The sequence below is a fragment of the Triturus cristatus genome, chromosome 4_1 (genome assembly GCF_964204655.1).
Source record: "Triturus cristatus chromosome 4_1, aTriCri1.1, whole genome shotgun sequence".
Taxonomy (NCBI): domain Eukaryota; kingdom Metazoa; phylum Chordata; class Amphibia; order Caudata; family Salamandridae; genus Triturus; species Triturus cristatus.
In genome coordinates, this window is record NC_140585.1 from 919894545 (window position 1) to 919908038 (window position 13494).

The window sequence follows — 13494 nt, forward strand, 5'->3', positions numbered from 1 at the left end:
AGGAGGTTTGGAAGAAAGAGTCTGGAGCTCACTCACTCTTCTGGCAGAAGTGATAGCTACCAGGAAAGCCGTCTTGAGAGTGAGAAGACACAGAGGACAGGTATGAAGGGCTCGAAAGGAGCGCAGATCAGATAGGTCAAAACAAGATTCAAGTCGCATTGAGGTATGATGAACGGCACAGGAGGAAACGTGTGCATAATGCCTTTAAGGAAACGGTTAACAACCGGAGACTTAAAAGGGGAAGGCTGATCAGGAAGCCGGAGAAAGGCGGAAATGGCAGAAAGATAACCTTTAAGAGTGCCCAGAGCAGAGCCCTGCCGGGCCAAGGAAAGCAGGAACAGAAGAACTTCCGAAAGAGGGGCAGAAAGGGGATCCACAGCCTTCGCTGTGCACCATGCCACAGATTTGTTCCACCGACAGGCGTATACCGTTTTAGTGGAGGGACGCCTGGCTGCCAAGATGACATCACAGACTTCGGGAGGAAGATTGAAAGCTGTCAAATGTCGCCGCTCAATCTCCACGCGTGGAGGTGGAGGCTGGACAGGTTCGGGTGGAGGACCGTCCCCTGCTGCTGCAACAGAAGATCCTCCCAAAGAGGCAGACGGATCGGGGGATCGATTGCCATGCTGAGTAGCTCGGGATACCAGTATCTTCGTGCCCAATCCGGAGCCACAAGGATGACTTGGGCCCCGTCGAGACGAATCTTCTTCAGCACTCTGGGCAGAAGTGGTATGGGGGAAAGGCGTACAACAGACCGCAACTCCACTCGCGGCGAAAAGAGTTGCCAAGCGGAGTTGCCGCCTTGGAAATTCCAACGTGCCGAACTGATGACATTGCGCGTTCTCTTCGGTGGCGAATAGACCTAACCAAGGCTCTCCCCACTGCCAAAAGAGACCTTGCGCCACGTCCGAGTGCAGACGCCATTCGTGATCCATCAAGCACCGGCGGCTGAGTTCGTCCGCCCTGGCGTTCAGAGAACCTGCCAGGTGTTGAACCACCAAGGTAATGCCCTGATATTTCAGCCATGTCCAGAGGCACAGAGCCTCCTGACATAGGGTCCAGGAACCCACCCCACCCTGTTTGTTGCGATACCACATGGCAGTGGTGTTGTCCGTGAACACCTGCACCACACTTCCCCGGACAGAGGGAAGGAATGCCTTCAGTGCCAGTCGGATTGCCCGAAGCTCCAACAGATTGATATGGAGCCGGGACTCCGCCGGAGACCAGAGTCCTCTGATCTCCGCCTCTCCCAAGTGGCCACCCCATCCCAGGAGGGACGCATCCGTCACCACTGTGTGCCCCAGTTGGGGAAGGGAGAGGGATCTGCCATTGACCCAATCGCGATTCGTGAGCCACCACTGCAATTGTCGTGAAGTGCCCTCCGATATCTGGACATGATTGGACAGGTTGCCATGATGCTGCGCCTACTGGAACTTCAGGTCTCACTGCAGAGCCTGCATATGCCATCTGGCATGTGGCACTAGCAGGATGGAGGAGGCCATCAGGCCCAGGAGCCGGAGGGTCACCCTGACTGAAACCCGGGACAGAGGCTGAAAGGTCAGAATCATAGCCTAAATATCCCGGACTCGATGCTCGGGAGGATAAACCCGAAACAACGTCGAATCCAGAAACACCCGATGAAGGGGAGCTTCTGAGAGGGACTCTGGTGCGACTTCTGCACATTGATGAAGAACCCCAGCAAATGCAGGAGGTCGGCCGCAGTCTGAAGGTGGTTGACGACTGCCTGGGGCGAGCACGCCTTCAACAACCAGTCGTCGAGGTAGGGGAAGACTGACACCCCCGACCTGCGCAGATAAGCTGCAACCACCGCCATCACTTCCATGAACACCCGAGGGGCGCTGGTAAGAAGCACGCCAAACTGAAAATGCTCCCGGTCTACCGTGAACCGCAGGTAACGTCGGTGGGCTGGCAGGACAGGAATGTGCAAATATGCGTCCTGCAAGTCCAACACTACCATCCAGGCTCCAGGGTCGAGGGCAGCTAAGACCTGAGCCAGAGTCAGCATCTTGAGCTTCTCCTTCCGGAGGAAGCAATTGACGTCCCGGACGTACAAGATAGGACGCAGACCCCCTTTGTCCTTCTTGGGGACCAGAAAGTAGTGGGAATAACAACCACTCCCTACTTTCGGACCAGGAACGCACTCAATGGCCCCCTTGGCCAAGAGGGCCGCGACTTCCTGTCGGAGAAGAGCCAAGTGATCCCCCGACATGCGGTGGCACCGAGGTGGCATGGCAGGAGGGGAGGATTGAAAGGGAAGGGAGTAACCGTGGCAGATTATCTGCAGCACCCATCTGTCTGATGTAATCTCGCGCCAGTGAGGGAGGTGGTGGGCGGATCCTGCCACCCACCGACGTGGGGTGCTCCCTGATGCTGAGATTAGGAAGGTTAGGGGGCGGAAGCAGAGGGGCTGGAGGTGGACGGACTCGCACGCTGGTTACCCGCCCCGCCCCTGCGGAAACCGCGACCCCGGCCGCGCTGGGGCTGGTTCTGCCCAGGCTTAGGGGACGGGCGCGCCTGACTGCCTCTACCTTGGCCACGAAAGGAACGAAAGCCAGGAGAGGCCGAACTCTTAGTAGAAAGGCCCAAGGACTTGGCTGTAGCCCGTGAATCCTTAAAGCGCTCCAGGGCACTGTCAGCCTTGTCGCCAAACAGACGGGTGCCATCAAAGGGCATGTCCATGAGCGAGCTTTGGACATCAGGCAAAAACCCAGTCAAACGCAACCAGGCGTGACATCGCAACGCCACAGTTGTAAAAATCGCCCTGCCCAATGAGTCAGCGGTGTCCAACCCACACCGAATGGCGAACTTAGCCGCATCCTTACCCTCAGCGATTGCCTGCGAAATTACAGCCTGCACCTCCTCAGGACACTGAGGCAACACCTGAGCAATGACATCCCACACTGCGTGGGAGTAGCAGCCCAACAAGCAGGCGGTGTTCGCCGACCGCAGCCCTAAGCTGGCCGAAGAGAACAACCGCTTCCCAAACTGGTCCAGCCGTTTAGAGTCGTTATCTGGCGGGCCGTAGGAAAAAACTCTGTGACGTCGAGGCCTGAATGACCAGGAACTCTGGCGTAGGGTGAGTAGTCAAAAAGATGGGGTCAACGGGCGCTGGTTGGTGGCGCCTGGCGACATTTTTATCCACCGGGGCCCCCGTGGCCGGCCTCGACCAAGTGCCCAAGAGGACGTCGGTAAGGGCGTCATTGAAGGGAAGCAATGGCTCCGATGAAGTAGACGCCATCTGGAGCACCTCGGTGAGGAGGTTGGTCTTGAGGACCACTGTGGGGAGGTCAAGATTGAGGGCCTCAGCTGCCTGACAGAGGACCATCGTGTAGGAGGCACCTTCCTCCATCGTAGGCAGGGGAGGTGAACCCCGGTTCAGAGGAGACATCGAGGTCGCCTGCCTCCTCCAAGTCGTCCACCCAATCCTGTTCAGAGTCACATTGCCGGGCAAGGGGGTCCTCCGAACCTTCCCAGTCTTCGCCCGCCTCTGGCATAGAGAGGGGCAGTAGCAGACGAACGGCGCCGAGAACGGCGCCGGCCGGGGTCGGGCCGGCTCCCAATGCGGATCCCAATCCGGAACAAAATGGTCCTGGAATCGGGGCAAGGGAGGAATAAACGGCACCCAGTGTGGCGCCGAGGGTGGAGCCAAGGGTGGGGCCGGAGCCGGCAACTCCGAACCTAGTGGCGCCGGAGCCGCTGGCGCAGGATCCTGTGGCGCCGGGGCTGACGCCGGTGGCAGAGCCGCCGGCCCAACAGGATCTGGACACGGGACCGCGGGGCCCTAAGGCGTGCCGGCGGGAGCCCGACGCCTAAAAAGGCGGTCCATGGTAGCAAGGAACTCTTGCACCTGTTCGGGAGTTGCCGACGGACCCGGGTATGGCGGGTAGGCCGTGGGACTCCCAGGCTTCGGGGGAGCCGCTGGGGCGAAGCGCCTGTCCCCCTCGTCTGCCTCCAGGGAGCGACGGGGGGGACGTCGGAGAGCAAACACGCTTCTCCGACTTCTTTTTATGACGTCGCTTACCAGAATCCGAAGGTGAAAACTTGGTGCCGGAGGAGCGTCGGCTCCGGTCCCGCGAGCGGTACCGGGAATGGCCCCTGGACCCGGAGCGGCGGTGTGACGAATGCCGGACCCCCAGCAACTTCCTATGCCGCTCCCGCAAAGCGCTGGGGGCTATGGTTTGACAATCCCGGGAGTCGTGGACAGTCTCCAAGCAGTAGAGGCAAATATCGTGGAGGTCTGCCACTGACATATTCCGGCGGCAGGCCCCACAGGACTTAAAGCCGGGCATCCCTACTTGCACCAGGAGTAAGAGAGGAGACAAAAAGTCCCAAAATAGTAGTCAAAATAGACTACGGTACGTGCTCAATCCGGATCTGCGCATGCTGGCGTGGAAAAAGAAAGAACTGACGTCAGCGCGCATGGGTGGCGCCTAAGTACTCTCCGTGGCGTCATCTTGGCGCTTACGACGCCAGTGACGGAAGCGGAGCTGCACGACGCTACCTAGGGTACTGCTAAATGAAGCTTTCCGGATCCAGTCTGACGCCTGGGGATATTCTAAGTTAAGGAATCTATCACTAACGTGTCTCTTTCAGATACTGATTTACTTACCTTTTCTCTAGGAAATGTCACAGTGTGATATCTAGGCATATCACACTGAGTAGAAAAAGTAACTTCAAAAGTAATGTACAAAGTAATGTACAAAGTAATCTGTAAAGTAACTGAATAGTAATTTCGAAACATTGACTTACCTGTAATTCAACTAACTGCATTTAAACTGGCATTCCACTGTAAAACATTGCATAACATTTTACAAAGTATTATTTCACTTGCCTGCACCAGGCTTGGCTTGGTTCTAGAAATAAAATAACTTAATATTTTGGATACAAACAAATTGGTCTGAGTTCAGTCTTTGAGTCTGTGACATCATTTGGTGCCTGAGTGTGTATAACAAACGCTTAACACTACGCTCTGATAAAGCCTTACTGCTCGCCCACACTATCACAAATAGAGAGTAAGGTTCTATCTACTTTTACCTCAGCCTTCCTTTGGGGCTCCACTGGACTCTGTGCACACCATATCTCATTTTGGTGTAGTATACACAGAGCCAGCGTCCTACAATGGCCAGAGGTGAAAACAGAAGAGTATAGTGATGTGATTTGTCACTTCTGTTCTTGGCACTTGTTCTTGAGACTCGAAGCCAATACTTTATCCCTACCAAATTATAATCATTGGTAAAAGCCAAAAAGGTTTGACTGCACCTGTGTACCATTGTTTTTGGATTGCTTATTTGTGTACTGGAACAAGTACAGACAAGTATATGAAATGTGGATGCTACACAAGATAAAGCAACCCTTTTTTCTGTAGAATCCATTTTTTCTGAGGCTTTTGTCTGCAGTCGTGCCCCAGTGCTACTGGGCGACCGTCAAACTGTAAAACAGCCCCTACTGTTGCCAACAGAGGCAAAGGGAGACACCTAAAAAGCCAATGCAAAGGCATGGGGACATCTAAGTACTCCAGTCAGCGGATCCAGGATGTGATTGGCAATGTCATAGGTAAATGGCTGAAGATTCCAAGGGAAAAGAAGCCAATGGCTGAAAGAGGCTGACCAAAAGCCTCCTAAAGCAAATACAGAATAGAACAGGTTCGCTACGAATGGCACAAATGCCAAACATGTCAACCAAAAAACATAAATGCCAAAAGGTCACAAAACACTGAATAATATTTAAACTAAATATAAACCAGAACAACCAAGAGGCTTAAAATTCACAAGATATTCCCAGTCATCTGAGTAATACAAAATGAGATGACAAAAAACACGGTTGGGCTCTAATCCATTAGCCATACAGACCAAAAGGAAAAGTAGACTGCTGACCAGAACAGACTGCAAAAGTGCACAAAGTACTCCATTTGCATGCCTTACTGAAGAGTGCCATTTCAACAAGTTTGTAACTTCATTGAAGATTTAATGCTGGAGAACCAGGATTTCAATGTGGCCACAGGCAGCACAGAAGGCTACTGGGAAAGAGTGACAATGATTGCAGAATTAGGAGAGTTATGAAAATATGTTTGGATTGTTCAAAATGAAGCGTTTGTATCATACATAGGAGGGCTTGTAAAAGGCATAGGCAAAACTAAAAAGGAACTAGGGATAAAAAGACACTGACAACCTGGACAGTGGACTCAGCATGTTAAAGGAAGGCACTGCCAAATAAAGCAGTTAAGTGTCTACTATCATCATATACTGCTTTCCTGCTTCTGTATGTTCTTGAGAATAATGATGCCAAAACAGCTTAGAAAAGGGTAATGCAATTAACAGACCTGGGAAAGCCATTCAGACTCTTCCAGGGAGCGCAGATAGGCCAAATTCGGATCTGTAGATGTGCAGCTGGGAACACACGCCTTCATGAGCTTCTTAAAGCTGGCTTTCACCTGCCGGATGTCAAAAACCTCAATGGGAACCACTTCCCAGAGCTGAAGGGGATCCTGCTTCACACCCTGTGGAAAAGAACATTAATTAGCCATGGGCAGAGCTGGTGACAATGTAGAGGCCTTTACCTGTAATCCAATAAGAAACACACAAAAACACTAACCTATAAGCCAATCATGATATTGAGCTAGGTTGGCAAGGATTACATTATTATACCACACTTGTGAAGCAATCAGGATTCAGAGTAACCCTAACAGTGGGTATCAGTAGCTCAGGGCCAGCTGTGACTATATTACTAAATAAGATTAAACATTTTAGGGAGTTAAAGGCAAGGAGGTGTTAGGCTAAAACAGGGACAGGCAATGGAGGATCCAAAACCAGGATACGAACAGGAAGAGGAGGGAATGTGCAGAGGACATGGCAAACACAGGATAACATAGGGCAGGGTCAATAAGTGGATGGAGCCACGATAAAACCAGCCCAAGAAACTGAACAGCCAAGTCAAAGAAGGAACAAGAAAGAACCCAGATTTGGCCAAGAAAACAAGCTCATCTGTGGATGGGGTCAAGAATAACAGGAGACCGATTTGAGGAAAGGCCAAGAAAGGAAAAGCTAGGCTCTGGTTACAGCTAAGTGCATATAGACATTCCAGGTCATGAAAGAGAACAGAGGAACAAAAAGGCATCAGTCAGTCTCCACACAAAGTTCTGAATGATGAGGGCAGGGTACAGGGCAAAAGTTTAAGGTAACTTAGCGAAGTCGGATTTTGCAATAAAGAACTGGCAGAGGCATGTCAAAGACATGAAACATACTTGTAAGGCTGAGGAAAGACCTTCATTCAGAGGTACAGAACCTGATGCCACATAAAGCTTTCTCATTTCCTATCATCTACATTACCTTCAGTTGGGATTTGTCTCCGATGATGTAGAGATGAGCCCTTTGCTGACGTAGAAAGTTGGCCTCAGAAGGTCCCCCATTGTGATGAGAGCTCAGCATGTCCTTGGCTGCCAGGCGAGTACCAATCTCTGCATTAAGTGCATATGTGTTGGTTCGGCTGTTTGTACGGATGCTGCCCCATTTGCCTATAAAAGACAGGTTATTAAAAGAACAACTGTTGTAGGGGTCTATTCAAGAGTGTGGGGTAGCAGGTCATGATTATAAAGTGATCTGTAACACTTTCGGAACACTCACTCAGCACATTGACAACTCCATGTTTATTTAGAATAATGCACTTGCTTGTCTCTTTCATAATGCTAATAAAAGTCAGAAAGGACTTGCATTTAAGTACACTTAGGTGCAGATTAATCCATTCTCCACTTAAGATACTGTATGTCATTGACAGACAGACAGGGAACATTCATGTTTCATTCTCATAGAATAATAGTGGGAACCTTAGGATCTCTCAATTACAGACAACTGTTTACCAAGACACATTGGTTACCAAAGCATTCCACAGTCAAAACATGGTATTCTAGTAGAGCAGAGACACAGGCGCCAAGTCTTCTCATTCTCATGTAGAAGAGACACGTGAAACAGCACCTCAGTTTCACCAAGCAGGTAACGTGTCTCATTATCACAGCAAAGTCATATCACAAAACAGGATGCCACATGGAAGACACACATGAGGAACCTATGTTTCTTATTCAGAGCAAAGGAATGCATATCTCGTTTTTACTGAGCAGACATACACAGGGATGAAAATAATTACTTACTTAACTGTGGTAATGCTCTTTCTGGCAGACACTCCATCTAGTCACAGGTTCTTCACCTTCTGAATATTCTCCAGACATCAGAATGGATCCGGACACCTTTCAGCAGTACATTGACACGTTGTCAGGTGGTGCTGTGCCACTCCGCACTGATGCCATTGCGCTGTGGAAATGATGTGCGAAACCTATATAGGCGCCATGGTGAGGAATCTGCATCAAAAGTGTTATTGAAGGTGTTCTTCTGATAGAGACTTATATCCGGAGTTTCTTCACATTTTGAATAGATACCAACACAGTACCTATTTGGAGGTGGGACTGTGATTGGACTCAAACCAAAAAGTTCTGTAGCAATGAGTGGGGAAAATGGCCCTCTTAGTGAACCAGACTGTCCATACAATAGTGCTTTTAGAATGTATGGAGGGATTGCCACATATCCACCTAGAGATGTCTAGGACAGCGATTCTGCATACTAACGCAGTGGTATGAGCATGCAGTCCTTCTAGAAGCTGCTTCTTAGCCAATTCATAGCAGATCTTAATGTAGGGGAGATCCAGGGGTAGATGGTTCTATTTTGCACATTCCTGCTTTTTTTGCCCCAGCGAACCCTACAATGAGCTGATTATCCACTCTGTAGTCATTAGCTCGATCATTGTAAAAGCAGAATGCTTTTATGGGATCCAAGCAATTGAGGCTCTCCTCCTCCTTAGAGGGGTTAGATAAAGTGTAAAATGCTGGCAGGGTGACATGGAACAGCGTCACAACGTTTGGTAGAAATCATGCTTAAATCTACACAACCAGTTTGTCTGGAATGAACCTGGTTTAATGCGGATTGACACAAAGAACTGGACGCTCAGTCACATACCGTGCTGAGGTGATCGCAATGAGGAACACATTGTCTTAATAGTAAGGAGCCATAAGAAACAGCTTTTATGAGGCTTGAAAGGAGCGCACATCAAATAGGTGAGGCCCAGATTAAGGCATTACAAAGGGAGAAGAGGGAAACATATGCTGTAGCCCTTTCAAAAACCGCATCACAACTGGTGACAAACAAGGAGCGCTGATCTGGCAACCGTAAGAAGGCTGAAAGGGGCAAAAGATAATATCTATACATAAGAGGTTTAGTGTAAACCACTAAAGTTTTAATAACAACTATTTATTACAACTACTATGCCTTTACCACGATTGCCTTTACCCCATTAATGTATCTATTTGAAAGGTAAGTATCAATAAATAAATATATATATCTATATATATGTATACATATATGTGTGTGGGTTTGTATGCACCTGTAAATTATATATATATATTATCTACTGGCGGTCGCCAGTAGATAGTTATAGTTAGGACCGTGTTTCCATAGGAAATCTGAAAATTCTATTTTGAATAACTTTGGCGCCGGTTGACGAATCCGCGCGAAATTTTCAAAACTAATGGGGCGCTCCGCTCAGCTCCTACCCTGAAAGTCTCGGGGTGATTCGTCAAGCGGGGGCCGAGAAAAAAGGGGGGTCCCAAACGCGTTTTCCCCATGCATTTTCCCATAGGACCTTTAGTCGAAGGTACAGCCCGAACGGTTGACAGAATTACTTGAAATTCGGCAGAGAGGTAGTCCTCAGGTCAGGGAAGTGCCTTTTGCATATATGGAGTCAATCTGTTCAGTAGTTCCTGAGAAAATTGCATTTAAAAGCACATACATATCTATAGCCGCGCACCGTGAGCGCACCGTGCGCGCAGCCCAACGTGCGCGAGCGTAATTCTGATTGGTGGTTACATGTCAGTCAACGTTCAAATCGGTCGAAATCAGGAAGTGTCGGCCGCCATTTTGTTTGTTGTGGGTGCAAGAGTGAAAAAGAGAGGTGGCGAACGTGAAAAGGGGCAGGGTAGAGAGTTCCTGACCCCCTAGCCTTTGTCAGGGGGTCCCTAAAGGACCCAGAAGGATGAAAAAACATTTATTTATTTTTTTAAATCGCGGGGTGCGCGCACGGTGAAAAACCATTAAAAAAAAAATTAGCATTTAAAAAAACGTACAAATTCGCTTAAAAAACCATAGGTTTCAGACACGTTATAGTTAGGAATTAGCATTTAAAAAACCTTGCAAATTCACTTAAAAAACCATAGGTTTCACACGTTATAGTTAGGTGGCCATTTCACTCGTAAAAAACCAATGAAATTCCACCGTTATAGTTAGTTCAGATAACTATAACTTGCGCGACCGCCACTCTATCACAAGGATGATGTCATGAGTGATGCCACTGACCATGTCATGAGTGATGAAATATGTGACGTCATGAGCACTGGATTGCGGGTTTTTTAAGTGAATATATATATATATATAGGATGACTGCCTCTGAGGAAGGAGTAAAAGACTCTGAAACGCGTCAGGCAAGGGATGTCACGACGGGATCGGAAGCTGCCTGTTTCGATTAATAAAGGTTGTTCCTTACCTGCGGTGTGCTGCGGCCTCATTTGCTGGGCAAAGTTGGGTACATGTTATTACGGCGGTTCCAGGCCGTAGAGGGATCGCGCCATCCGGAACTCAGGATGCTCACAAGAGGAACCTTCGTCTTGTGTATGACACAGCAGGCAGATAATGAAAGCAGGCAAAGTCCGATCTGGGGGCTCAATGAAGGGCTTAAGAAAAGTATCCCGAAAATTTTCAGCGTATTCGGACCCACTGGAGGGTTTTAAATGTGCAGGATTGAACTACGAGAACCAGCATGCAATGGGCAACATCAATTAAACCAATGACACACCGAAAGCTAATGAAAGCTATTTCAAGCGTGCTGGGCACTTTTAGAATTGCACGGAACTTTGCGGATGACTGCCTCTGAGGAAGGAGTAAAAGACTCTGAAACGCGTCAGGCAAGGGATGTCACGACGGGATCGGAAGCTGCCTGTTTCGATTAATAAAGGTTGTTCCTTACCTGTGGTGTGCTGCGGCCTCATTTGCTGGGCAAAGTTGGGTACACACATATATATATATATATATATATATATATATATATACATATATATATATATATATATATACATACACACACACACACACACAAACCCCTATACTCACTATTGTTATAAAATCCTTATCCACCCAAAAACCTACACCCACCCCCAAACCTTAAAATTCCCTTTCCACCCAAAAACCTATACCCACCCTAAACCCTATGAATTCCCTTTCCACCCATCCTAAAAATACCCTTGCAATCCCAAAAACCCATACCTACTCTAAACCCTAAAGCTACCCTTGCCACCCAAAAACCCACACCCACCCTAAAATTACCCTTGCCGCCCAAAAACCTATACTCAACCCTAAAAATACACTTTCAACCCAAAAGCCCATACCCACCCTAAAATGACCCTTGTCACCAAAAAACCCATACCCACCCAAAAACCTACAATTACCATTGTCACCCAAAAACCCACACCCATCCCAAACCCTAAAAAATCCCTTTCCACCCAAAAACCCATACCTACCCTAAACACTAAAAATACCCTTGCAGTCTCAAAAACCCATACCCACCCTAAAAATACCCTTGTCACCCAAAAACCCATACTCACCTGAACCCTCAAAAATACACTTACCACACACACATATATATATATATATATATATATATATATATATATATATATATATATAGATAGATAGATACATATAAATATATAATACACGTATTATCTTTAATACTTACCAAAATACTTTACAAGATACAATCCGAGAGTGCCATCTACTGGCCTTATGAGGTAATTAATATTATTACAGGTCGTTAAGTGGTTAAAGGACTCGTGATTCAGGGTCAGGTCGTTGTTAAAGAGTCGTGGTTCAGGTCCTTCGTTGTCAAGGAGTCGTTGTAAAGGCCGTTCCCCGAATCTACTATGACTGTCTTTGTCGACCCTTAACTGTATTACCTTGTGCATCAATCAGAAACACTTTAAGGAAAGGTGTCACCCTCATCCCTTGGCCTTTTATTCCACATCTATATTAGACCTTTGTTGGAGTACCTTGCTTTTTCCATCTCTGACTGCCCCCCCTATTTTGGGAAATGTCGTCAGTGCATATGCCATTCATCCGTGTCTACAATCCTATCTACATTGAATTAGGGCTCCTTAAATACATAAGTCTGTGTACTGGATGGCAGCTGCCACCACCATCGTATTATATACAGCGCCCAGACAGAGGTATCTTCCAAATCTGACCTTTTCAACGAAATGCACGTCGGCGCTTTTCTCTGATTTTGTTCTATATTTGTCAAAAAACTTAAATGCTGACGAAACTGATATTCGTGTATGATATGTACTGAATAACATTAATACAGATCATCTTTGTGATATATATCAATAGATGATTAGATACATATAATGATGTTAGCTTGGCTTATTAAGGTTTTTAATGTGTAGACTGGATGGGTTTTGATGGAATTAATGTGTAGGAGTGGTATAGAGTAGGAGTCTGAAGTCTAACATGGCTTTTGAAGATAGGGAGCCCGAACTTGTATTTATGTATTTATAAATTTAAAATAAAATATGTTATGAAGAGGTCTTTCTCATGAGAGTAAATACTGTTTTGAGCTATACCTTCTATAAGATTTTGGTAGACTGTGTTTGGTTTTGATATAGGGGCGAAAGATAAGCATTAACAGAACGTCAGATAACTTCGCCTGGTGGAGGTCAATCTGTCGTATGCTGCACCAAACCACCATGTGATCCAACAAAAGGCGCATATAGTTTTCACCAAGGGACACCTGGCTGCCGAAATGACATCAATCACCTCTGGGGGAAGGTTGAAGATGGCCAGCTGTCGTCGTTCAATCTGGAAGCATGAGGCGGAGAATGCAACTGGGCAAATGTGCGGAACCTTGCACTGTTGTTGCAATAGCAGGTATTCCTGGAGGGGCAGCCTAATCAGAGGACATTTGCTCGAGCCCAGAAGTTCTGTATACCACACTCTTAATTCCCAATCCACAGCCACTAAGAGGACTTGGGCTTGGTCGGGCCTAATTTTCTTGAGAACTTAGAGCAGGAGTGAGGGTGGAAAAGCATACCAGAGTCTAGAGATCCACTAGAGGTGCTTACTGCTGAGTTTATCCGCCTTGGACCATCAGGTGGTTCCCCACCAGGAACATACCCTGGCGGTCAAACAATTTCCAGGGGCACAGAGCCTCCTGGGCAAAGCCGAGACCCCCACCCCATCCTGTTTGTTGCAATACCACATGGTGGAGGTGTTGTCCATGAGTACCTGAATTAACCTCCCCTTGATGGATGAAAGAAAGTCTTACAACGCCAAGCGAATGGCCCTCAGCTCCAGAAGGTTGAGGTGGAGCCAGGGCTCCGCCGGACAC

The 13494-nt window shown here is 47.8% G+C and overlaps 1 protein-coding gene across 8 annotated transcripts in view; it reads right to left on the reverse strand.

Annotated features, from left to right (window-relative positions):
• The window catches only part of SBF1 (SET binding factor 1), a 1208265-nt gene that overhangs the window by 283189 nt on the left and 911582 nt on the right, over positions 1–13494 (reverse strand). For all 8 annotated transcript variants that reach the window (XM_085653743.1, XM_085653740.1, XM_085653741.1 and 5 more), the window contains 2 exons: positions 7347–7531; positions 6341–6517 (listed from right to left, as the gene is read on the reverse strand). In XM_085653743.1, the coding sequence (XP_085509869.1) occupies positions 6341–6517; positions 7347–7531 (362 nt within the window). The remainder of the gene's footprint in view (positions 1–6340; positions 6518–7346; positions 7532–13494) is intronic.